Here is a 23,825-nt window from a genome sequence, read left to right as displayed (position 1 = left end):
ACTTTTCTATTTGATAAGTGTGTGTTAAGTGTTAATAATGCAGAAATCAACAAATTTTTAAAAACATGCTATTGGCTAACTATATGTGTAGAGTGACTTTAAAGGAATTTGTTTGAAACAATCTTGCAATAAAAGTGATTCAATTTTTATCTGTAGTACTTTATAGAATAAACTCTTACATTTAAAACTAGAGGCCCAGTGCATGGATTAATACACCAGTGGGGTCCCTCGGCCTGGCACAGTTAGGGCCGGGGAGGGGTCGAGGGAGGGCTCCAGGACATGTCCGGCCCGTCTCGCCCAGTTCGGGTCAGCTGGACCCCAGCAGCAAGCTAACCTACCGGTCGGAGCGTCTGCCCCATGGTTGTCAGTGTGCGTCATAGCGACTGGTCAAATGGTCGGACACTCAGCATATTAGGCTTTTATTATATAGGATTGTTTATTGATGTGTGATACAAGATGAGATGTTTTCCTATTTATTTTCTTTTTCAGGTTGTGGAGGTATATGGCCTTCTAGCCTTGGGAATGTCTCTGTGGAATCAACTGGTGGTCCCTGTACTTTTCATGGTTTTCTGGCTCGTCTTGTTTGCTCTTCAGATTTACTCCTACTTTAGTACTCGAGATCAGCCTGCGTCTCGGGAAAGGCTTCTTTTCCTTTTCTTGACAAGGTAACTAATACGAGCGTCTGATACTGCCCATACCTTAGGAAGAGAACACTGAGCTAGGAACAGTAAGTTTTGCAAACTAACTTTTATCATTCATATTATAGTACTTCATATTTAATTAAGATAGGATTTTCATTCAGTGGCTTTCCAGGTCTGGTGATGCTGGTGCCTTTGTTATTATTACCATTTTATAGCTGAGGACACTGTACCAAGTCACCCAGGTGGTACTGCGGAAAGAAGCAGTGCTGACGCTGAAACCCCATCTGACTTCAAACCCTGTGGCTTACCTATGCGCTTTCATTATGCCCCATTATCATTATTATTATTATTATCATTTTAAATATATCTGTATTGATTTTAGAGAGGTGGAGAGGGAGAGGTAACTAATACGAGCGTCTGATACTGCCCATACCTTAGGAAGAGAACACTGAGCTAGGAACAGTAAGTTTTGCAAACTAACTTTTATCATTCATATTATAGTACTTCATATTTAATTAAGATAGGATTTTCATTCAGTGGCTTTCCAGGTCTGGTGATGCTGGTGCCTTTGTTATTATTACCATTTTATAGCTGAGGACACTGTACCAAGTCACCCAGGTGGTACTGCGGAAAGAAGCAGTGCTGACGCTGAAACCCCATCTGACTTCAAACCCTGTGGCTTACCTATGCGCTTTCATTATGCCCCATTATCATTATTATTATTATTATCATTTTAAATATATCTGTATTGATTTTAGAGAGGTAGGGAGAGGGAGAGAGAGATAGAAACATCAATGATGAGAGAGAATCATTGATCCGCTGCCTCCTGCACGCCCCCTACTGGGGATCGAGCCTGCAACCTAGGCATGTGTCCTGACTGGGAATCAAACCTGGGACCCTTCAGTCCACAGGCCGATGCTCTATCCACTGATCCAAACCAGCTAGGGCCCTATGCCTCATTATTTTTAATGTTTTGCTTCATTATTGAGAGAGAGTCAAACAATTAGTGAAATGGGTATATTACAGTACTTTACTACTAAACCCCAAGGAATACTAAGACTTGGTTTTTAAGGTTTAGTATGAAAAAAAAGTCCTTAGAGTCTTTTCTCACTTCACAGTCTTCGCTGTGCGCTTATGCTAGATCCACATTTGCCATTTTTCCACTTGGAGTTGGAATCTCGAGCCCTCAGAATCTAGCACGTGGGTACACATCTTTGTTCCATGGCTCACTGTCGCCTTAAAAGGCAAGAATGAAACTGTCCTTCTGGAAAGTAAATACAGGTGGATAAAAGTCTTGAGTTTTAGTTGATAGAACCATTGTTTCCTAGCCATCCAAAATGATGGAACACTATGTACTAAGTGGTACAAGGAATGAGAAGTTTAAGACAAATTTACGGTCCTTAAGGACCATGTTACTTGTTAAGATCGAACATGTTACACAAAGTTAAGTATTAATAAAAATGTCATAGGGCAGTACCTATGTTAACAAAAAAGTAAAGTAAACTTACTGGTACTAAGTCAGATTTTGTACTTTCTGAAAATAACACTTTTAATTGATAAGTGGCTTCTATAAACATGCAATAAATTGGTATCAAACACATTTTAATGGCCCATTATTAACTAGGTTTTACTGCTGTTTTCTTCAGTGTAAATAATGGAGATTTTATGCAGAATTTTAAAATAATGTAAAACGTAACTGAATTTAATGAGAAAGAGAGATAAAAATCCTGTGGTTAGAATAATAACCTAAATATGACTGTGTTTTAAACTAGATTGCTGTTCATTGTAAAGCACAATCAAATGTAGTATAGCATAGTGTAATAAATAGGCTCAACAATCAGTAAGCTGTAAATGAGTTTGGACTTAATTACAAAGTCAGAAAATAACACTGAGATTTTAGATGAGGTTTAGATATATTGCCAAACTAATTTTTCTCTCTGTTCTTTTTTTTATACATAGGATAGATTGATCCTCAAAATAAGAATGCTTTAATTTTGTTTTTAATAGAGAAGCTCCCATATGATTCTTTGCTTAATTTATATCTCTGCAAGCATTGTTTTTTGGCCTTCTTGATGCTATTGTGTGCCAAGTTATATTTGTGTGTTGCCTTGCCAAAAAAACCCCACAAAACTTATTTACAAAAAGGAGGGTTGCAACTTTATCAGAACACCTGGACTAAATAAACCAACCAAAAAGCATACACAAACTGAAAAACAAACAGAAGCTTCTTTTGCAGCTAGAAAAATAAAAACTAAAATTGATAAAATGTCTCATTGAAGAGAGAGGGGAAGAAAAAATTTTATAAATTTCCCAAACTCTTTCACTTCCCCAAAGCAAGGTTGAAACCTCTTGTTTTCTTTGGTATCTTTTGAAAGATAGCACCACATTCTTTTCTAAAGTAAGGGAAGACGAATGTGCTCCTCTTGAAAATTAGATCACCCTTCTTTGGGTGTAAAAGATTACTCTAAATGTAGATATAGGAATAATTTGGACCTTCATTAAAATTTTCAGATTTTCTAGTGAGAATAAGATAAAATTTTTAGTGTTATTTTCAGCCATGATTTTCCTATGTTTTAAATTACTGGACAATTTGTTTAAACGTGTTATATAATAATTTCTCTAAGAAAAATGTCAAACATTTCAGAAATTAGATTTGTAAGAATGCCATATAACATTTATTCTTTTAGCTATCAGCCACTAGAATTGATAGGTATTTTTATTCCTAACATAAAACCAGACATTTTTTTCTCATTAGAAGGTACATTGGTCTGCATAAAATTAGATATTTTCCTATAAAAACTAGCTAGTAAGCAGTAGTGTAGGAAGGATACCTATGTAGCAGAAGCATGGAGCTACCTAATAAAGGACAGATGTGATTCTCTTGCATAAACTCCTCATGTATCCAAATGAAATGCAAACCTGAAGATACAGGGCTTTAAACATTTCTTAGATGCTGTGTAAATGCTAAATCCAAATTATTGGTACATAATACATATATTTCAAAATACTTATAAGTTAATACCTAATATGTTCAATGAAAGCATATTTCCATAAAATATGAAAGTGTTTCCAAGCTTTACTGTAAGGTTTTTCAGTTTTCCTTGTAAGTGATATTCATAGCAAACTTTAATGTTAAATATCAATATTAAAAGTATATTAAATGGTCTTGAGCTATATTCTTGGACTTGCTTTAAAAATAACCCAAAATAAAATGAATTGATCTAAACCTAAATTAAATTAAACTAAGCCTAAATAAGTTTATTTTAAAGTACCGACAGTATGGAAAACGTTGAAGTGAGGTGAGGGACGTCAAAGCCAGCGTAGACCCTGCCCGGTAGCAGTTTGGCCAAATAAGGAGTTTTGACTAGTAACCACAGTCACAGTACAGTCAGAATAATTTGAACAGCCAACATTTTTCAGAAGGAACAGTAGACAACTATACATGTTTCTTTTGAATATCACCAATATGTTAATGATGTGTTTCTTAAAGTTTGAACAAGCTGTAAGCCCTGGGAGTATTAAGGAGATGATGCATTTGAAGGAGATCCTAGATAAATAAAAATTAAGACTCTGTTTCAGATATGGTGCTGTGTACTAAATATTTGCCAAAGGGGTAAGAAAATGTAGATTAGGATAATAAGAACGGATTTAAATTATTAATAAGGTGTTTAGGAGATGACTTCTGAAATTTTAGTTTGGAGTGTTTTAATTAATGAGGATTAGGTCAAGTTTGGTGGTTATTTAAAAGTTTAAGATGTTTTTATTCCAAATAGAAAATTTTTATCTGCCACTATTTCCCCTTTTCTTCTAGTATTGCTGAATGCTGCAGCACTCCTTATTCTCTTTTGGGTTTGGTCTTCACGGTTTCTTTTGTTGCCTTGGGTGTCCTGACACTCTGCAAGTTTTACTTGCAGGGTTATCGAGCTTTCATGAATGATCCTGCCATGAATCGGTAAGTTCTCTACTCTGAATATCTCTAGTCATTTAAATCTTATCTATAACTTGAAGAAGTAATGATAAATTATTTTTGTTGATGCATTATAGAGGAAATGGAATTTTGAGGTGTTTTTTTTTTTAATGGTTGCAACATTTGGGTTAAAATACTATGAAAAAATAATTAAATTTCTATGTGTAAAGGGTGATTTTCATTCTATGTACATAATGCATATTGGATACCTTCCTTGTCTAAATTTGTTTTAGAGGTTTTTGCTAGCTTATTTTAAAATCAGATTCTTGTATTTGATACTTAAAGTTTTTTTACTGTTTGAACATAATTTTGATACTAATCAAAGTTTACATTAATGAGAATGCATAATAGTTAATCTAGTGGTTATTAAATTACTAAGATCAGGTATTGGGAAACCCTGTTTCTAGAACTTGTCATGATGTCTATTTAAATATAGGAGTTTCGTGGTTTCATTTATATAAGTTTATATAACCTCTTCTTAAACTCTAAATTTTTATGGATTATTTTAGAATTAGTAGATAGTGAATATCTTGTAAATTGGGGGAAATTTGGGGGGGGAGTATATATTATGTTTTTATTACAGAAAATTTAAAAACCTGTGTTCCATAATCTTCCTGCCAGGTTCAGCCAACACCTTTGTGATGGGAAAAAAGGGGGGAGGACAAGAAAGAAAAATAACTCATGTGTAAAGTGACAATTTATAGTGTTCAAAAAGTACAAAATGGAAAGTGATACCTTCCTCCTCTTACTTTCCATTTCCTCTCCCCAAGCATAACAGCTATAGGTGGTTACTTTAAAATTTCTTATTTAAAAATATTTTCCCCTTCTACCCTTTTTTAAAAAATATACTTTTCAATTACAGTTGACATGCAATATTATATTCGTTTCAGGTGTACGACATAGTGATTAGACATTTATATGTGTTATGAAGCACCCCAATAAATCTAGTACCCATCTGACACCATACATAGTTATTACAATATTATTGACTATATTTCCTCTCCTGTACTTTACTTCCCCGTGACAATTATAAGTTTAAATTTTATCTATAACTTGACTTACAGGGAAAAGTGCATATATATATGTATAATATATATATTTTGGGCTCATTTCTGCATGCTGTACACACTATTGTGCACCTTATTGTTTCACTTAATGTTTCAAGTAGTGTTGTTTTTATGTCAACACGTGTAAATACATCTCATTCTTTTTGATGAAAGCATAGTATTCCAAATATGAGTTTATCTTATTATTTTTTTAAATTAAATCTTTATTGTTCAGATTATTACAGTTGTTCCTCTTTTTTCCCCCCATAGCTCCCCTCCACCCGGTTCCCACCCCACCCTCTGCCCTTACCCCCCCACTGTCCTCATCCATAGGTGTACGATTTTTGTCCAGTGTCTTCCCGCACCCCCCACATCCCTTCCCCCCCGAATAGTCAGTCCACTCCCTTTCTATGCCCCTGATTCTATTATATTCACCAGTTTATTCTGTTCATCAGATTATTTATTCACTTGATTTTTAGATTCACTTGTTGATAGATGTGTATTTGTTGTTCATAATTTGTATCTTTACCTTTTTCTTCTTCTTCCTCTTCTTAAAGGATACCTTTCAGCATTTCATATAATACTGGTTTGGTGGTGATGAACTCCTTTAGCTTTTCCTTATCTGTGAAGCTCTTTATCTGACCTTCAATTCTGAATGATAGCTTTGCTGGATAAAGTAATCTTGGTTGTAGGTTCTTGCTATTCATCACTTTGAATATTTCTTGCCACTCCCTTCTGGCCTGCAAAGTTTCTGTTGAGAAATCAGCTGACAGTCGTATGGGTACTCCCTTATAGGTAACTGACTTTTTTTCTCTTGCTGCTTTTAAGATTCTCTCTTTGTCTTTTGCTCTTGGCATTTTAATTATGATGTGTCTTGGTGTGGTCCTCTTTGGATTCCTTTTGTTTGGGGTTCTCTGCGCTTCCTGGACTTGTAAGTCTATTTCTTTCACCAGGTAGGGGAAGTTTTCTGTCATTATTTCTTCAAATAGGTTTTCAATATCTTGCTCTCTCTCTTCTTCTGGCACCCCTATAATTCGGATGTTGGTACGCTTGAAGCTGTCCCAGAGGCTCCTTACACTATCTTCGTATTTTCGGATTCTTTTTTCATTTTGCTTTTCCGGTTGGGTGTTTTTTGCTTCTTCGTATTTCAAATCTTTGACTTGATTCTTGCGCTCCTCTGGTCTGCTATTGGGTGTCTGTATAATATTCTTTATTTCAGTCAGTGTATGCTTACTTTCTAGATGGTCCTTTATCACACCATCGAGGGTCTCATTAGATTTCCTGTACATCTCATCAAGTTTATCGACAGACTCTAGAAGCCTCTTGAGAGACCTCAAAAGTGTGGTTCTGAACTCAATATCCTCCCTTGATAGTTTTGTCCTGTTTCTTTGTCTCCGCATTTTTTACGCTTTCTTGGTACACCCCCTAGTGGTCTTTGTGCGCAGTCTTGTTGCAGTTAAGCCTGGATTGTTGTCGGTAATACTGGGGGTGATTATAACTGTGGTTTTGAACTCTATATCCAGTCGTTTGCTTTCCTCCATTTCTGTCATTTGTGACCTATTTCTTTGTCTCCACATTTTGCTGCTTCCCTGTGTTGATAGAGTGGCTTTGTGTGCTAGGTATCTTATAGGGCCCAGTGGCTCAGCCTCCCCAATTACCTGAGGTGGACACTCTTGGTGCACCCCTTTGTGGGCTTTGTGCACAGTCTTGTTGTAGTTAAGCCTTGATTGTTGTTGGTATCACTGGGAGGAGTTGACCTCCAGGCCAATTGGCTGTGAGAATCAGCTGTGTCTATGGTGGGAGAACTTCTGTGCTGGAGACACCCTTCTGGGGCAAGACTTGCTTCAGTGGGGCTTTGGTGCTCACTGAGTCTGCCCCCTGAGTGTGTCCCTTATGGATCTGAGGAGTTGTAATCTGGATGGTCCCACTCTGACCACTGGGTACACTGCCTCTTGGATCTCTAAGGAGGTGCTAATTTAGCCTCTGCCTGAGGCTACCCAGCAGGAGCTATGGAGAGATGTACAGATTCCTTTTCCTTGTTTGGGGTTTGGGGGTGCCCAGATGAGGCCCAGCTGTGAAGCAATGCAAGCTGCTGTGGGGCCTTGGGCCTTCTTTTGGATGTTCTGACCCAGCTGCAGTTTGTTAGGTAATTTTAGATTGCAAAGGGCCAGGCTATTCATATGCAAAAGCCTCTGCACACAGCTTGGGTGGGGCAGGGTCTCAGGGAATCAACAGGGCAGAGCAAACAGCTATGGCTGATCCTCAGCCCTGCCCTAAGAGGCCCCGGGCCTCAGTGTCACGGTAATCGCTGCAAGCACCTCTGAGAGAAAGCCGCCCTCGAGTTCTGCCCGCTGCCAGACAGTCCAGTTTCTCCCCGTATGAGTCTGGGTCCCCAGAGACTCGCCCGGAACTGGAGTTCCGTTCAGTTGGGAGCGTGTGTCTCCCTCCCGATTGAAAAAGACAACCACGTCCTCAGTTGCCAGCCCTTTCTGCGTGCGCCTCCGTACCTCTGCACTTTACTTCTGCACCTCCTCTGAGTCTCAGTGTGCTTTTCTCTTTCCTTCTAGTTGTAGAATTTCCACTCAGCCAGCCTTCCTGTGGTTCTGGGTGATGTCCATTTTGTCTTTTAGTTGTAGTTTTGAAGTGGTTGTGCGAGGCAGCAATTGCAGGTGTTTACCTATGCCGCCATCTTGGTTTCTCCCCTATCTTATTTTTTTTGCTGTTAAAAAGTAATGCTGTTATGAGTATCTTTATATATGTCTCTCTTGTTTTTAAACCCTTAATTAGGCAAATTTCAAACCAACAAAGCTGAGAGAGGAGTTGAAATAAACTCTCAAGTACAGTCTTGTGTCATGCATGTCCTTATCAACTTCACCCACCCCGTCCCCTCCTCCATAAAGCCCTGGCTGCATTTGTATGGAGCAAATCCCAGATATAATATACTTTTACCCATAAATATTTTTGTCTATTAAGCTTTTGAAAAAAAATAACTATAATAGAATGTTTATTCCTAACAAAAGAATTCCTTGACATCAAATACCCAGTTGGTGTTCAGATTTCCCTAATAATCTAAAACGTTTTAAACATTTTGTTTGGTCAACTCTAGATCCAAATAAGACCATATTGCAATTGTTTGATATGTCTCTTAAGTCTTTTAATATTTAGGTCCCTACTATCTCTGTATTATTTTCTTTCATTTTATTTATTGAAGATACCAGCAGTCCTACTTCATTTTTCAGAGTCTCAATTTTGCTGATTGTATTCCCATGATGTCATATAACATATTCCATCATTCACTATATTTTCTTTGATACATCACTTTTCTAGTATATTCGTAGGAAAAATTATTTGCGGTAAGTTTATTGAGTTGAAGGGTATGTTCATTTTAAATTTATTAGCAAATTTTTCTCCAGATAGGTTTTATCTGTTTATGTCTCATGCTGTAAATATGTGTAATTCAGTGGATATCTAAGAATGGTACATGTATTTTGATCATTACCAAACTCTAGTTAGAACACTTATTTATCTCAGAAGTTGCTTTTTTTCTCTTGATTGTATGTTCAAGAAATAGCTATTAGGTTTTGTACTGATTCATTATGTATTGATTCATTATGACTCTACATTATTACATTGATTTTATATGATAAGTAAATATTCTGATTATTTTTCTGAAATTGTACGCGTTTTAGGGGTATGACAGAAGGAGTTACGCTGTTAATCCTGGCGGTGCAGACGGGCCTCATCGAGCTGCAGGTGGTGCACCGGGCATTCCTGCTCAGTATTATCCTTTTCATTGTTGTAGCTTCTATCCTACAGTCTATGCTGGAGATTGCAGATCCTATTGTTTTGGCGCTGGGAGCATCTAGAGACAAGTAAGAAACTTCCCAAGAGAAGTTTTTGTAGTATGCTTTACATGAGTTTGTTGTCTGAAGATTTGGGTAATGTTTACAGGCAGAAAATGGATGAATAATTGGTATTAATTCAAGTTAAGAAACTTACATTTTAATTTTTTTATATGGCTGACTTTTCTGTTGTTTATTTTCTCTCTCAAGAGTCCTATAGTTAAAATTAAAAGTCATATCAAAGGCCATTTATTACAAATAAACTTTTCTTCAGAGAAATTTAATACTTTTTATAATTGTCCAGTTTTAAAATGAAGAACATAGAGCATAAAATTTATTTTAGTAAATACAGCAATTAATACATTATTTTATTCTGTGTAATGCTGAAGGAGAGAAAGCAACGAAATTGAGAGAAATGTAAACGAAAGAAAAAGACTGGAGGCAAACAGAGACAGGCATTTATGGAGTAACAACCTCATCTGATGGCCTTTTAGACAGTTGCAACTTACTAAGGTTGCATTGGGGAATCTCGACATCTTATGGTACCAGATAAAATTGATGCCTGGATTCATGTTCATCTCATATAACAGAAAGTTTAAGGAATAAAAGTCATTAATTTAGCTCTTTAAGATACCATTTTGACTGACTGTAGTTTATACAAGGACATTCTATAAGGAATTGCTTAAAATTCAGTGCCACTTTTTTTTTTCAGCATCTGTCTACACTGATTATTGATTATTGAAATACCTGCTTTTATTGCTTATTTGGTAGTGTTTAATGAGTAAGGGAGCAGGCAGTGTTTTGGGAGATAGCATTTCAACAGCAGATTTTTAAAACATTCCAAATTAGCATTTTAATTATAGTTCATCAGGTTTATCTTTTTATCCCCAGATAAGAAACCCTTCTAAGGTGTCTTAGAAGCATTTAAGATGTTGAACTCAATAGTGAACTCAGTTAATAGCCACTTAATTGGATTGTTTTTGATTTAAGTACTATTTTGTCTGGCAATATTCTTTAGTATTAATGAAGCATATGTCAATAAGATTAAGATAATCCTATAGAACGTTTGGGCAAGAGAAAGAAAAAAACACATAATTCCACTGCCATAAGATTTTTATTGAATTTTAACTGCTTAAATAAGGAGATAATATGTTTGTATATATATGTATAAACACAAAAATTAGATATAAATTTAAAGCTCTTTGCATATTATTCTAGTAGAGCCTTAGGAAGCTTAGTCTGGCTGGTGGTGTCCAAGATAGGTCACTGGGGAGGAAGAGCAGCTAGTAGGTCTTGCATCAGTTTTTCCTCCAACCTCAGCACATGTGAGGATTAATATACCTGTCATCAGAGAGCATTCCTCTCACTAACCCTGCACTCACGGGAGCCAAGATTTTCATCACAGTGGAGTGGGCCGGGAGAGCGGGGATGGTGATGGCATATAACTTAACACAAATTACTGTTAAAATTGTTAAGGTTTAATGCTACGAAAGCCTGAAATTGCTTTCAAATAACTAGGACTGGGAATGAAACTGAAAGCAAACTGTTGAGGAAAAAAAGAATTGATGATGCCTGGCAGTGGCTGAGTGTGGAGAGTAAGAGAAAAGAAACGAGTCAGGTGGACACACCGGGCCTAAGCCATGACCTGCCCTGACCTTTAGTGCAGTGACCGGCTGGTGAAGGGTGCTTAGGGCGGTATTTGTAAAGAGAAGCATGACAAATACCTGTTAGTTGGGAATGTAATGGTTGTGTTACTAGGTAACAGGCACTTTAAAAGAATACCTTTCTTTCTCTAGGAGTTTATGGAAACACTTCCGTGCTGTGAGCCTTTGTTTATTTTTACTGATATTCCCTGCTTACATGGCCTACATGATTTGCCAGTTTTTCCACATGGATTTTTGGCTTCTTATCATTATTTCTAGCAGCATTCTTACCTCTCTTCAGGTAAGCCAAAGTTATTAACTTTGTATAATAACTAAAACTTTTTAAGGATTCATGATAATATGTGGATTATGTAGGTGATTACTTCCCACCTTCTTTACTAAAATATGTGACATTTATTTGAGCATAGGAGTTGAAGGTAAGTTTATTAAAATACTAGGCTGTCTTGTCACTGTATTCTATTTTATCAAGGTAATTAAACTTTGTACTTTCTATTTTTCAAAATGGTATGATACAGAGCTGTTACGTAAATCATAAATTGAAGTAATTACAAAATATTAAAAGATTTTAGCACTTGTTTGGAGCACTTTTTTTTTTTTAGTAAATACCATTCAGAAATAAATATCCAGTTTCATGATGTTTATAAATACATGACGTGTGTATACACACACACACAGTATTGCCCTGAAAATGATAAGCTTATTGTAACTCGAAGGTGGATCTTTGCTCCCTGATCTATAGGAAGTAAAAGAAAAGGTAGCACTGGCAATAAAGATTTATTCACTGTTCCTTGTAGAAGTAACAGTTCTTTCAAAGTGAAGGAACATGTATGACTACAGACTGAGGAAAATTTAAATAGAATTTTTATGGGTTTTGGTGACCTAGGGAGGAAGGAAATAGTTGGAGAAAACTAATTACTAATTAGAACTGTTTTAGGAAAGTTGTGTCTCAGGGTATGGCTTTTTGGTATCTGATACCTGGATTACTGAGATCACTCACCCACATTTTAATTATGCCACTGTCTCCTCTAGATATTAATATGGCATCCAAAAGTATTAGGAATTTGTTAATGTTTAACGTCTATGGAAAACCTTTCACAGTGATCATATTCTGTTTTAATGTACATGCTTTTTCTTTCAGGTTCTGGGAACACTTTTTATTTATGTCTTATTTATGGTTGAGGAATTCAGAAAAGAGCCAGTAGAAAATATGGATGATGTCATCTACTATGTGAATGGCACTTACCGCCTGCTGGAGTTTCTTGTGGCGCTTTGTGTGGTGGCCTATGGCGTCTCGGAGACCATCTTTGGAGAGTGGACAGTAATGGGCTCAATGATCATCTTCATCCATTCCTACTACAATGTGTGGCTTCGGGCCCAGCTGGGGTGGAAGAGCTTTCTTCTCCGCAGGGATGCTGTGAATAAGATTAAATCATTACCTCTCGCAACGAAAGAGCAGCTTGAGAAACACAATGATATTTGTGCCATTTGTTATCAGGTAAGTCACACAGTAAGAATCCATATGGGTGGGTCATACTGTATCCTTTGGTGTTTCCCTTGGGACATTAACTACATTATCCAGATTCAAGTTAAATTCCCAGGCAGAATTATCTCCTGGGTACAAAGAACGTGGGCCTCAGAAATGATTAGACCTGATAAAATATTTCCATTTTATTTCTAAATTTAAATTTTTAATTTAGTTCCTCAAATTCTAATATATTGTTATTTTCAACATTATTGCTCACCCATAAATAAAGGAAAAACAGGTCAGGTGTATTTTATATTTTACTCCTGAGTTCATTTACACACACACACACACACACACACATGCACTATCAAATATATACGGTAACTCAGGAGTCAGCAACTTCTGAAAAGTGGTGTGCCAAGAATCAACTCTTTTTCTTCTGGTATTCCCAGGGTCGGGAAGACGTGTTCCTTTACTTTCCATGGGTGGAGAGAGTATGTGCTACCTGTGGTGGATATCTGCGATGGTTACAAGTCTGTGTGTGTGGGTGGGGGGTGGGTACATACGGTAGAGGCAACCAGTTGGTGTCCCATTGCATTGGCCTACCTTTGGCACATGTGCCATGTATTGCTGATGATTACCTTCTATTAAAAAATCTAAAAATGCTATTTAAATCAGCTTGAAAATATAACAAAAAAACAGGCCTAGAGTTTAGTCACCAGTCACCTGTGCAAAGGGGTGATTGAGTAGCAGCTTTTACAGCTCAGTGGTACTGTTGGGAGTGTGGACAGAAATGATGGGCAGCAGCAGAAGCTGTACGTGTAAAGCAGGGGTGGGGAACGTCCAGCCCTCAGGCCGTATAAGGCCTGTGAAATCATTTGGTCTGGCCCTGCCAAGGCCTTAGGGGTGAGTTAATTAAATGTTTGACCAAATATAGCAGGCTAATTTTTAAGGTGATAATTTTGTATGGCCCCCAGATAATGTTATAAATATTCAAATGGCCCTTGGCAGGAAAAAGACTCCCCCACCCTGCTCTAAAGTCACTCTTGGAGTGTGGTGAGTGTGGCCCGTGATAAAGCTGCAGAGTGTCAGTGAGGACACAGAAAACGTCCTCCCTCCACGGCTGCTAGGCCATCTAGATAGAATTTTTTTCTTAAGAGTAAAAGGCATTTATGTACCACGCTTTATTGTTATTAGAACACACTTCTGGGTACTAGCAAAATACTGTTTTTTGGGTTGTTTTTGCATTTGAGGGGACTTGGCGTATAGTGTAGGTTCCCCGAGTTAAGTGGTCGCTGTTTTAGTTCTGGCTCCTTGGTGCTCAGCACCTTGTCATGTGCAGGACAGAGCCCAGCAGTGACAGATTCAGGGCACAGCAGCTCCAGTGGCCAGCCTGTGTACAAATATGCCAGTGCTGGGATTTGAGTCCTCTTTCTATTTCCTTTTGTCACATCACTTTTTTTGAGGTGCTTGAACTACCTGCTGATGCCACACAGAAAATGGAAGTCAAATTGCTTAACTTCCAAGCTGGCTGCATTTCCTTGGATGGCTTTCTGCTTAATAGTTGACTCCCAGGTGTTACCAGCTCTTGACAAGGGATTTCTAGAAATTCCTTGTTTTGGGACTATAAATAACCCTAATGGTCAGTTCACCAAATTATAATCTTAAATTTAAACTTCATGTCTTCAGTCTTCCCTCCCCAAATATATCTTAAGCAAGGAATATTAATGCAAAGTCTACCACTTCGTATTCCAGTGGTTATTGAACTTGAATGTGCATAAAAGTCATGCAGGTGGCTTGTTGTAACTAGATTTGTGAACACCATCTTCAGTTGTCAGCTTCTGGCCCACACATATGCATGGTTAACCAGCGCTCTGGGCAGTTCTGATGCAAGGTGAGAAACACTGGCTCGGCTTATACAGACCGTATCTTAAAAATTGGATATACACATTGAAATTGAAATTATTTCCTTGCCAGTACCCTGGTATTTTGTGGCTGATTTTTGTCTCCTTGCCAATAATCTCATAATGGAATAATCTGTTCAACTGTGGAAAAGCCCTGTCTTCATCACATTTTCTGAGGTTCTGATTATACTTGTGCCATACCTGATGGAGACCCAGTAATTCTACTGCTTTCTACAGTTCTGTAATCCTCGCATTTCATACAAGGCAGAAACCAGTAAAGAGGTCATTTCTTCCTCGTTTTTGGCTTTTACTTATTTTAAAAAATTATTTAGCCAGTGGTTCTTGCATTATTTGTAATGTGGGGGCGGGGCGGGGGGGTTCTCTGATGGCAAGAGGATTATTACTAAAATATAAAATGAGTTTTAACCTAAGATCTGTGTTACAAATTTTCTTTGGGGAATTGTGGGGGAAAATGGCAACTATAACTTTTGGGGATATCATCAAAGATTGTAGATAACAAACACTTATGAAGTATCTTTATTCCCCATTAGGATATGAAGTCTGCTGTGATCACACCTTGCAGTCATTTCTTCCACGCAGGCTGTCTGAAGAAGTGGCTGTATGTCCAGGAGACCTGCCCCCTGTGCCACTGCCACCTCAAAAACTCTTCCCAGTTCCCAGGGTCAGGGACAGAGCCGGCTCCACAACCGCGTGCTGGAGCCGAGGATAACGCTGTGCGTCAGGAAGGGACCCAGCCGGCTCCACAACCGCGTGCTGGAGCCGAGCAAAACGCAGTGCGTCAGGAAGGGACCCAGCCGGCTCCACAACCGCGTGCTGGAGCCGAGCAAAACGCAGTGCGTCAGGAAGGGACCCAGCCGGCTCCACAACCGCGTGCTGGAGCCGAGCAAAACGCAGTGCGTCAGGAAGGGACCCAGCCGGCTCCACAACCGCGTGCTGGAGCCGAGCAAAACGCAGTGCGTCAGGAAGGGACCCAGCCGGCTCCACAACCGCGTGCTGGAGCCGAGCAAAACGCAGTGCGTCAGGAAGGGACCCAGCCGGCTCCACAACCGCGTGCTGGAGCCGAGCAAAACGCAGTGCGTCAGGAAGGGACCCAGCCGGCTCCACAACCGCGTGCTGGAGCCGAGCAAAACGCAGTGCGTCAGGAAGGGACCCAGCCGGCTCCACAACCGCGTGCTGGAGCCGAGCAAAACGCAGTGCGTCAGGAAGGGACCCAGCCGGCTCCACAACCGCGTGCTGGAGCCGAGCAAAACGCAGTGCGTCAGGAAGGGACCCAGCCGGCTCCACAACCGCGTGCTGGAGCCGAGCAAAACGCAGTGCGTCAGGAAGGGACCCAGCCGGCTCCACAACCGCGTGCTGGAGCCGAGCAAAACGCAGTGCGTCAGGAAGGGACCCAGCCGGCTCCACAACCGCGTGCTGGAGCCGAGCAAAACGCAGTGCGTCAGGAAGGGACCCAGCCGGCTCCACAACCGCGTGCTGGAGCCGAGCAAAACGCAGTGCGTCAGGAAGGGACCCAGCCGGCTCCACAACCGCGTGCTGGAGCCGAGCAAAACGCAGTGCGTCAGGAAGGGACCCAGCCGGCTCCACAACCGCGTGCTGGAGCCGAGCAAAACGCAGTGCGTCAGGAAGGGACCCAGCCGGCTCCACAACCGCGTGCTGGAGCCGAGCAAAACGCAGTGCGTCAGGAAGGGACCCAGCCGGCTCCACAACCGCGTGCTGGAGCCGAGCAAAACGCAGTGCGTCAGGAAGGGACCCAGCCGGCTCCACAACCGCGTGCTGGAGCCGAGCAAAACGCAGTGCGTCAGGAAGGGACCCAGCCGGCTCCACAACCGCGTGCTGGAGCCGAGCAAAACGCAGTGCGTCAGGAAGGGACCCAGCCGGCTCCACAACCGCGTGCTGGAGCCGAGCAAAACGCAGTGCGTCAGGAAGGGACCCAGCCGGCTCCACAACCGCGTGCTGGAGCCGAGCAAAACGCAGTGCGTCAGGAAGGGACCCAGCCGGCTCCACAACCGCGTGCTGGAGCCGAGCAAAACGCAGTGCGTCAGGAAGGGACCCAGCCGGCTCCACAACCGCGTGCTGGAGCCGAGCAAAACGCAGTGCGTCAGGAAGGGACCCAGCCGGCTCCACAACCGCGTGCTGGAGCCGAGCAAAACGCAGTGCGTCAGGAAGGGACCCAGCCGGCTCCACAACCGCGTGCTGGAGCCGAGCAAAACGCAGTGCGTCAGGAAGGGACCCAGCCGGCTCCACAACCGCGTGCTGGAGCCGAGCAAAACGCAGTGCGTCAGGAAGGGACCCAGCCGGCTCCACAACCGCGTGCTGGAGCCGAGCAAAACGCAGTGCGTCAGGAAGGGACCCAGCCGGCTCCACAACCGCGTGCTGGAGCCGAGCAAAACGCAGTGCGTCAGGAAGGGACCCAGCCGGCTCCACAACCGCGTGCTGGAGCCGAGCAAAACGCAGTGCGTCAGGAAGGGACCCAGCCGGCTCCACAACCGCGTGCTGGAGCCGAGCAAAACGCAGTGCGTCAGGAAGGGACCCAGCCGGCTCCACAACCGCGTGCTGGAGCCGAGCAAAACGCAGTGCGTCAGGAAGGGACCCAGCCGGCTCCACAACCGCGTGCTGGAGCCGAGCAAAACGCAGTGCGTCAGGAAGGGACCCAGCCGGCTCCACAACCGCGTGCTGGAGCCGAGCAAAACGCAGTGCGTCAGGAAGGGACCCAGCCGGCTCCACAACCGCGTGCTGGAGCCGAGCAAAACGCAGTGCGTCAGGAAGGGACCCAGCCGGCTCCACAACCGCGTGCTGGAGCCGAGCAAAACGCAGTGCGTCAGGAAGGGACCCAGCCGGCTCCACAACCGCGTGCTGGAGCCGAGCAAAACGCAGTGCGTCAGGAAGGGACCCAGCCGGCTCCACAACCGCGTGCTGGAGCCGAGCAAAACGCAGTGCGTCAGGAAGGGACCCAGCCGGCTCCACAACCGCGTGCTGGAGCCGAGCAAAACGCAGTGCGTCAGGAAGGGACCCAGCCGGCTCCACAACCGCGTGCTGGAGCCGAGCAAAACGCAGTGCGTCAGGAAGGGACCCAGCCGGCTCCACAACCGCGTGCTGGAGCCGAGCAAAACGCAGTGCGTCAGGAAGGGACCCAGCCGGCTCCACAACCGCGTGCTGGAACCGAGCAAAACGCAGTGCGTCAGGAAGGGACCCAGCCGGCTCCACAACCGCGTGCTGGAGCCGAGGATAACGCTGTGCGTCAGGAAGGGACCCAGCCTGCTCCACAACCGCGTGCTGGAGCCGAGGAAAACGCAGTGCATCAGGAAGGGACTGCACCCCCAGACCAAGAGCATCCTCGAGGGACCGGAGTGGAAGAAGGTTCCAGAGACAATAATGAGTGCATTGCCAGCAGATCAGGTATCCAGGAAGGGACTTGTGAGCCCATGGAATAGCTTCTTGGTGCAAAAGATGAAGCATGTCCTGCTGAGGTCAACCCAGAAGAAAAGCAGCAGGAGTAACGCTGTGTATGCTGGCGGGGAGGCTAACTCCGATGGAATTTGTGCCCAGATTTGAGAAACAAATACATGGGGTGAATAGGTGGGAAATTTGACATTCCAAGGATCTAATCCAGGAAGTACTTACTCTCAGTGGAGACCACCTGCTTTCATGCCCTTGACATTGTGGGAGAAATTTTGCAATGTATGCTAATCAAAATGTATTTATATATCCTATGCTGATGTTTTGTAGAGGTTTGCCAAGGAAATTTAACCTCAACAACTTCAGAAACTATCCCTGATTTGTCAGGGATAAATAAAATCAGATTTGAGTGTTTGAAAGGGGCTAAAGAAAGGAAGACAACATAAGGACAGTCTGGGAAGAGGCAGGCAGAGTGGAACTGACATTTCACTTTCTATGGGACAGGATCCTTTTTGTTACAGAATATGAGTAGTGACCAGCCCCTTTCTCCACCCCCTTTTCCCTCAGCTAATTGGAACTCAGTCTGGTAATTATTGAGTTTTGTACAGCACTGATTGAAATCAAAGATATAAAAGCATTAATTGTATCCAGAGATTGAAACATGCTCATACTTTGTATGTGCTTTCGGGGAGGGGCGGGTGGGTATTTGGCCTCAGGTACATTCACGTAACCTGAGACTCTTGAACTTTCTGATGGAGTCCTCAATATTTTGTGTATATGAAACTTTTGTTAATATATCGTACACTGTTGGCTGTGTGAAGTAATCTAAAACTCTAATGAACACTTTGGAGTCCACGTTAGTGTGGGAGACCGAAGTGGGAAGGGCTTTAGGGCACTGATAGAGGCCTTGTGTACTTTTCAATCCTGTGTAATGTTTAGTTCTTGCAACTGAATCAACAGTGTTAAGTTATGGCAATATTTGCACTTGGGAATGAGTACATAACTGTATGATCACACTGCAAATGCCACTTTTAAAGCTGTTAATAGACTTTGCACCTTTTCTTTGATAAGGATGTGTCATATTTAAATTTTTACATTCATCATGGCTACAGGTAGACCTGGGGGGGGGATACAATTTTTTATGGGAATTTTGATATGAAAAGAAACTAGTCATTTATTTATACAATAGGCTTGGTTCAGAATGTTTTTCAGACTTGGTACTCCTAATGTGGGTTGTGACTTTATTTTATTTTTAGTAGCAAATTTGGATGTAGACTGACAGACATAGCTGAATGTCTTAATAAATTTAAATTTGAAGATAACTATGTTTTCCCCCCCTGTGATTATTATTATTATAAAGTGTTTTGTTTTTAGGAGACTTTTTCCCCCCTCTCCAGCTGGGTTTATATCTTGATCTCTGTTTAAAATGACGTGTAGATGACAAAATTTTTTTCTTGAAAAAGGGCCAGTTCTTTGAAATCTCCTACACCAGTGATAGCAGACTCAGCTCTGCACCAGAGCATCTGGAGAACTTTTTAAAAAAAGTACACATTTTTTAACACCACTTCAGACCCATTGAATCAGCTTCGGGGGAGCCTGAGAGCGTGGACTTCAGAGCTCCTGGGTGATTTTATCCAAGACTGACACTAGCACTGTTGCACGTTTAGAAAAGAAGTGGCTAGATTAGGATGAATTTCTCCCTGGTGGAGCTGGAAGTTTCCCACCATCCTATTGGTGAGCCAGGTTAGGCAGCAAAAAGAGCAGATGGCTCCCTCTAGTGGTGGTCAGGCTATTGTGCAAGACCTAGCAGCGATCTCTGATTTAAAATGGATTTTTGGCCTTTGTGGAAAAGGTAAGTGTTCAAATATTAACCTTTTTGGTGCCTCGTTTGAAGGAATTAAAATTGCAGATGAAGTTGAAATCATTTGTGTCACGGTGACATTGTCCAGCCTTTAGCACCATCTACACTTCTGACCAAAGAACTCTCACGCACACCTAAGGAAAAGTAGATGTTTAATAAAAGCAGGGGCTTCTTTGGCACCAAGTTTCACATTAGAATGCACTTTTTTTTTACCTCCTAATAGAAAGGAGACCCCAGCTGTACTTGCCAAGTTGCAGGAGCCTCTCCGTTACTCAGTCTACCTGTTAAACCCCAGCTGTACTTGCCAAGTTGCAGGAGCCTCTCCGCAGCCTGGTGGACGAATAGCCTCTCCGTTACTCAGTCTACCTGTTAATGCTTTTGTTTCCGTCAGGAGAGTTATCTTGTGTTGTAGTGACGAAAACCCTCCCAGTCTCAGTGGTCCTAAAACAACAAAGGTTTATGCCTCACACACATCGCATTTGTGTCTGTTTGCTTTGGAGCAGACACTCGGGGATCTAGGCTGCGTGAAACAGCCAGTCTTGAACCTTCTGATGGTCACGGCCCAGAGAAAGGGCTCTGGGAGGCTTAGCAAGTACATGCTCCTCCCAGTGGTGGGTGCACGTCCCTTCTGGTCATCACCCTTCATCACCCCGTGGCTGCAACTGTGGTCGCACCAGCACACGAGGGTGTGGACGTTCAGTCTTCCTCCTGTGGTCTGGGAAGAGGACACAGCAGTGCTGATGACTACCACACCTCTGTTGAAGCAACATGTACTTTTATTTACTCATTAAAAACTTGGGAGCACACCTGTGAATTCTTCAAAATATACTGGTTGGTTGAGAACCTCTGACCTAATTTGCTGCTTGTTCTAATATGCCAGGACAGTCGGTAGCATTATCTAATGCCATCTGTCATTCACATTTCTGTTTCCCAGCCATGTTTCCAACTCCCTGCCAGACTTTGGACTTGAGAAGACAAAGTTTAACCACCTAGTTTGTACCACAGAAGAGAAAACAAGAAAATCAGATCAGATTTCCCTTATACTTGATCAAATGAAGTAAGAAAATAGCACATTCCTGATGGGCCCTTTTTAGGCCACTTTTCCTGTCCACTTAATTTCTCGGACAGTGTGTATGTACTTTTCACCCATGATCACTTTTCTCTTAGAAATTTTATTCCCTTATGAACTTTGACATCAAAGTTAGTACTAAACAATCTCAATTCTCATACTAGTTATCAGTGTATATTTCTAGTTTGTGTTGTTTCTCATGCTAGAAAGCTGTGTTGAGGTCTAAATCATGCTATTTGCACAGCATGTCTTTATAGAGGTCTGGTTTTCTTTTTTTGTTAATCCTCACCCAAGGATGTTTTTTCCATTGATTTTTAGAGTGGAACGGGGGGAGGAGAGAAATAACAATGAAAGAGAGACACACTGATTGGTTGCCTCTCACTTGAATCCCCTCGTAGTCCAGTGGTCGGGTACTCCTTAGCCCAGAGGCTGGGTCTGCCATGAGTCTCACTCCTTGATTGTCCCTGTTCTGAGCTGTACTCCATTCCCCCACGGAGCTGGTCCCACAGGTGTGAGCTGCAGGTGCTTGGAGTCCCCCTTGCTTTTGCCTTGTTGCACCATCTAAGGCAGTGTCTGCAGCTGGGACCCAAACACTGTTTCTGACTAATTAATTAGATCAGGCAAAGCCTCCAGAGACCTGCCTCTGTCTGCAGACTGATTGGATTCAGCCTTGAGTAACCTTGCAATTGTCCACAGGTGGGGTGAGAGGTTTTGCAACCGGGTGGGGGGATTGTTTTTGCCTGGAGGCTATTCTCAATTTCTTAATGGGCCTCAGAAACTCTGCACAGCACCTTCGGGCAAGGTGTTTTCCATTAGGGTGGGTCAACTGTCTTCCCCCCTAGGCAAAAACCACCTGGATAGCAAAGGTCAGCCCGAGAAAGAAGACCTCTGCAGCATGAGGAAATGACTTAGGAAACTGGGGTGTCTACCTTCCAAGCGCTAACCCCAGAGCCCCCAACCCTGGCTTCTGCTCACCCAGCTCCAATCCATTCTGCACTCCCTCTGCTGGAGCCCAAGGTGAGTGGCTGTACACAAAATTTTGTGCTATGACCCTTTAAGAGGGTGCCTGCATTTCCAGCAGTCTCTCCCTGGCAGACAGCAAGCTGCTGCTTTTCACAGCCAGATATCGTGTGGGTACCCTTCTCAGTTCTGGTGCTCTCTGCTGGCGGGGGGAGGGGTCCAGCTTGGGGATTAGACCCCAGAGTTCTCAGTGGCAACCCCCTACAGCTGAGATATCCCTCTGGAACTTCAGCTGCTGTCTGTGGAGGCTCAGCCAGACCTTTCATGCCTTTGCCCCTCCTACCAGTCTCTATGTGGTCTCCACTTTCTGTCCTTGATTATCAGGGTTCTCTCCAGCGAGTCTTCAGTTGATTATTTAGGATTTTTTTTTTTTTTTTGTATTTTAGTTGTAATTCCAGTTTGGTTCTGTAGCGTGTCTATGTAGCATCCACTTACTCCACTGCCATTTTTAATCTGGAAAAGCATTTTAAAAGAATAAAAATCTCACCTAATCTCACTTTTGGAATTAGTCTTTTCAAGTTATTTTTATATCTGATGATAGCAGACACCCCTCCCCCCACCATGGAGAAGCACAACCCTCAGAGAGTCATTTCCACTTCTCTTTTTAAAGTTGACTGTCTATCTTTTGGTTTCTGAAATTCAAGTACATTCCAAACAGTATAGCAATTCATCAGTTGAGGCACACCTGTTTCTCCCACCTTTGCAGACAGAGAATGCTATGACTTTAAAAAATAGGGTACATCTTATAGGTAGTACTTGCTTAGAAAATGATAAAAAATACTAGGAGTCACTTACAGAGCTAGTCATTTTTGTGGCCACTCAGAAACATGCTTCCTTTTTCTCCAGTGGATTCTGCAGTCACATGCAGTGTGTTGACAGATCGAGAGTTAAGGTAAGACATTCACAGTCACCGAAACCGGTTTGGCTCAGTGGATAGAGCGTCGGCCTGCGGACTGAAAGGTCCCAGGTTCGATTCCGGTCAAGGGCATGTACCTGGGTTTCGGGCACATCCCCGGTGGGGGATGTGCAGGAGGCAGCTGATCGATGTTTCTCTCTCATCGATGTTTCTAGCTCTCTATCTCTCTCCCTTCCTCTCTGTAAAAAATCAATAAAATATATTTAAAAAAAAAAAGACATTCACAGTGAAGACAGAAAACCTTGCTATTGGCCATGCTTCTGGCATCCTCTTTATTGTCCTTGCTCTTACCTACTCTGATGTTGGGGTTCTTTTCCTAATCTTTTTTTTAATGAATTTTGACTGTTTGACCCTTAATTTTTTTTTTTATATTCTTAATAGATATAAGCAACCCCTTGCTTTCCTATTGTTATTATACACTAGAGGCCTGGTGCAGAGGTGTGGTCCCTAGGCCTGGCTGAGGATCCAAGCGTGAGCATTTGGTGTTGAAGGGCAGGTCCCAGCTGACCTCTGGGCCCTGGGCAGCACCTGGGCCCCTGAGCCCCTGGGCCCCCAGGTGCCCCCCTCCACCTGAGTCATAGCGCCTGAGTCCCCATTCAGAGATGCAGTGAGTGCGACCTGATGCCACAGGTCAGGGTGCAGCATGGGCCTCTGGGCTGCCCAGTGGTGCTGCATGGAAGTTGGGCAGGCAGGGTGCTCTCTCACGACCGGCCTCACAGACCAGCTCCTGTGAGAACCCATGGGGAGCCTGACCGGCCCCTGCAGTCCTGGCGGCTGCAGCTCGGCTCACTGGGAAGAGGCTGTGTGGGTGTGGGGCAGGCTTCTCATGTGCACCTGGCACCTGAGCACAGGGGCTTCCCTGGTGCACAAGCCCTGGCATCCCGGGGGAGGCTAGCAGGGAGAGAGAGAGAGAGCTCGGCGGACACCCCACATTCCCACTGCACCTTCGTCCCTGTCACCCCCGTCCCCAGGTAGCCAGCAAGAGGTCACAGCCCCCTGCCCGTGTGCTGCAG

The 23,825-nt window shown here is 42.8% G+C and overlaps 1 protein-coding gene across 5 annotated transcripts in view; it reads left to right on the top strand.

Annotated features, from left to right (window-relative positions):
- Positions 1-18,078, top strand: part of RNF145 (ring finger protein 145) — a 48,748-nt gene extending 30,670 nt beyond the window's left edge. For all 5 annotated transcript variants that reach the window (XM_005870550.2, XM_005870549.2, XM_014543166.1 and 2 more), the window contains 6 exons: positions 490-665; positions 4,453-4,593; positions 9,344-9,526; positions 11,293-11,440; positions 12,299-12,655; positions 15,081-18,078. In XM_005870550.2, the coding sequence (XP_005870612.1) occupies positions 490-665; positions 4,453-4,593; positions 9,344-9,526; positions 11,293-11,440; positions 12,299-12,655; positions 15,081-17,981 (3,906 nt within the window). In that variant the 3' untranslated portion in view covers positions 17,982-18,078. The remainder of the gene's footprint in view (positions 1-489; positions 666-4,452; positions 4,594-9,343; positions 9,527-11,292; positions 11,441-12,298; positions 12,656-15,080) is intronic.
- Positions 18,079-23,825: the final 5,747 nt, after the last annotated feature.

This window comes from Myotis brandtii, unplaced genomic scaffold (genome assembly GCF_000412655.1).
Source record: "Myotis brandtii unplaced genomic scaffold, ASM41265v1 scaffold32, whole genome shotgun sequence".
In the NCBI taxonomy this organism is placed as follows: Eukaryota; Metazoa; Chordata; class Mammalia; order Chiroptera; family Vespertilionidae; genus Myotis; species Myotis brandtii.
The sequence above is the reverse complement of the archived record's forward strand: the minus strand, read 5'-3'. Positions and strand labels throughout refer to the sequence as shown.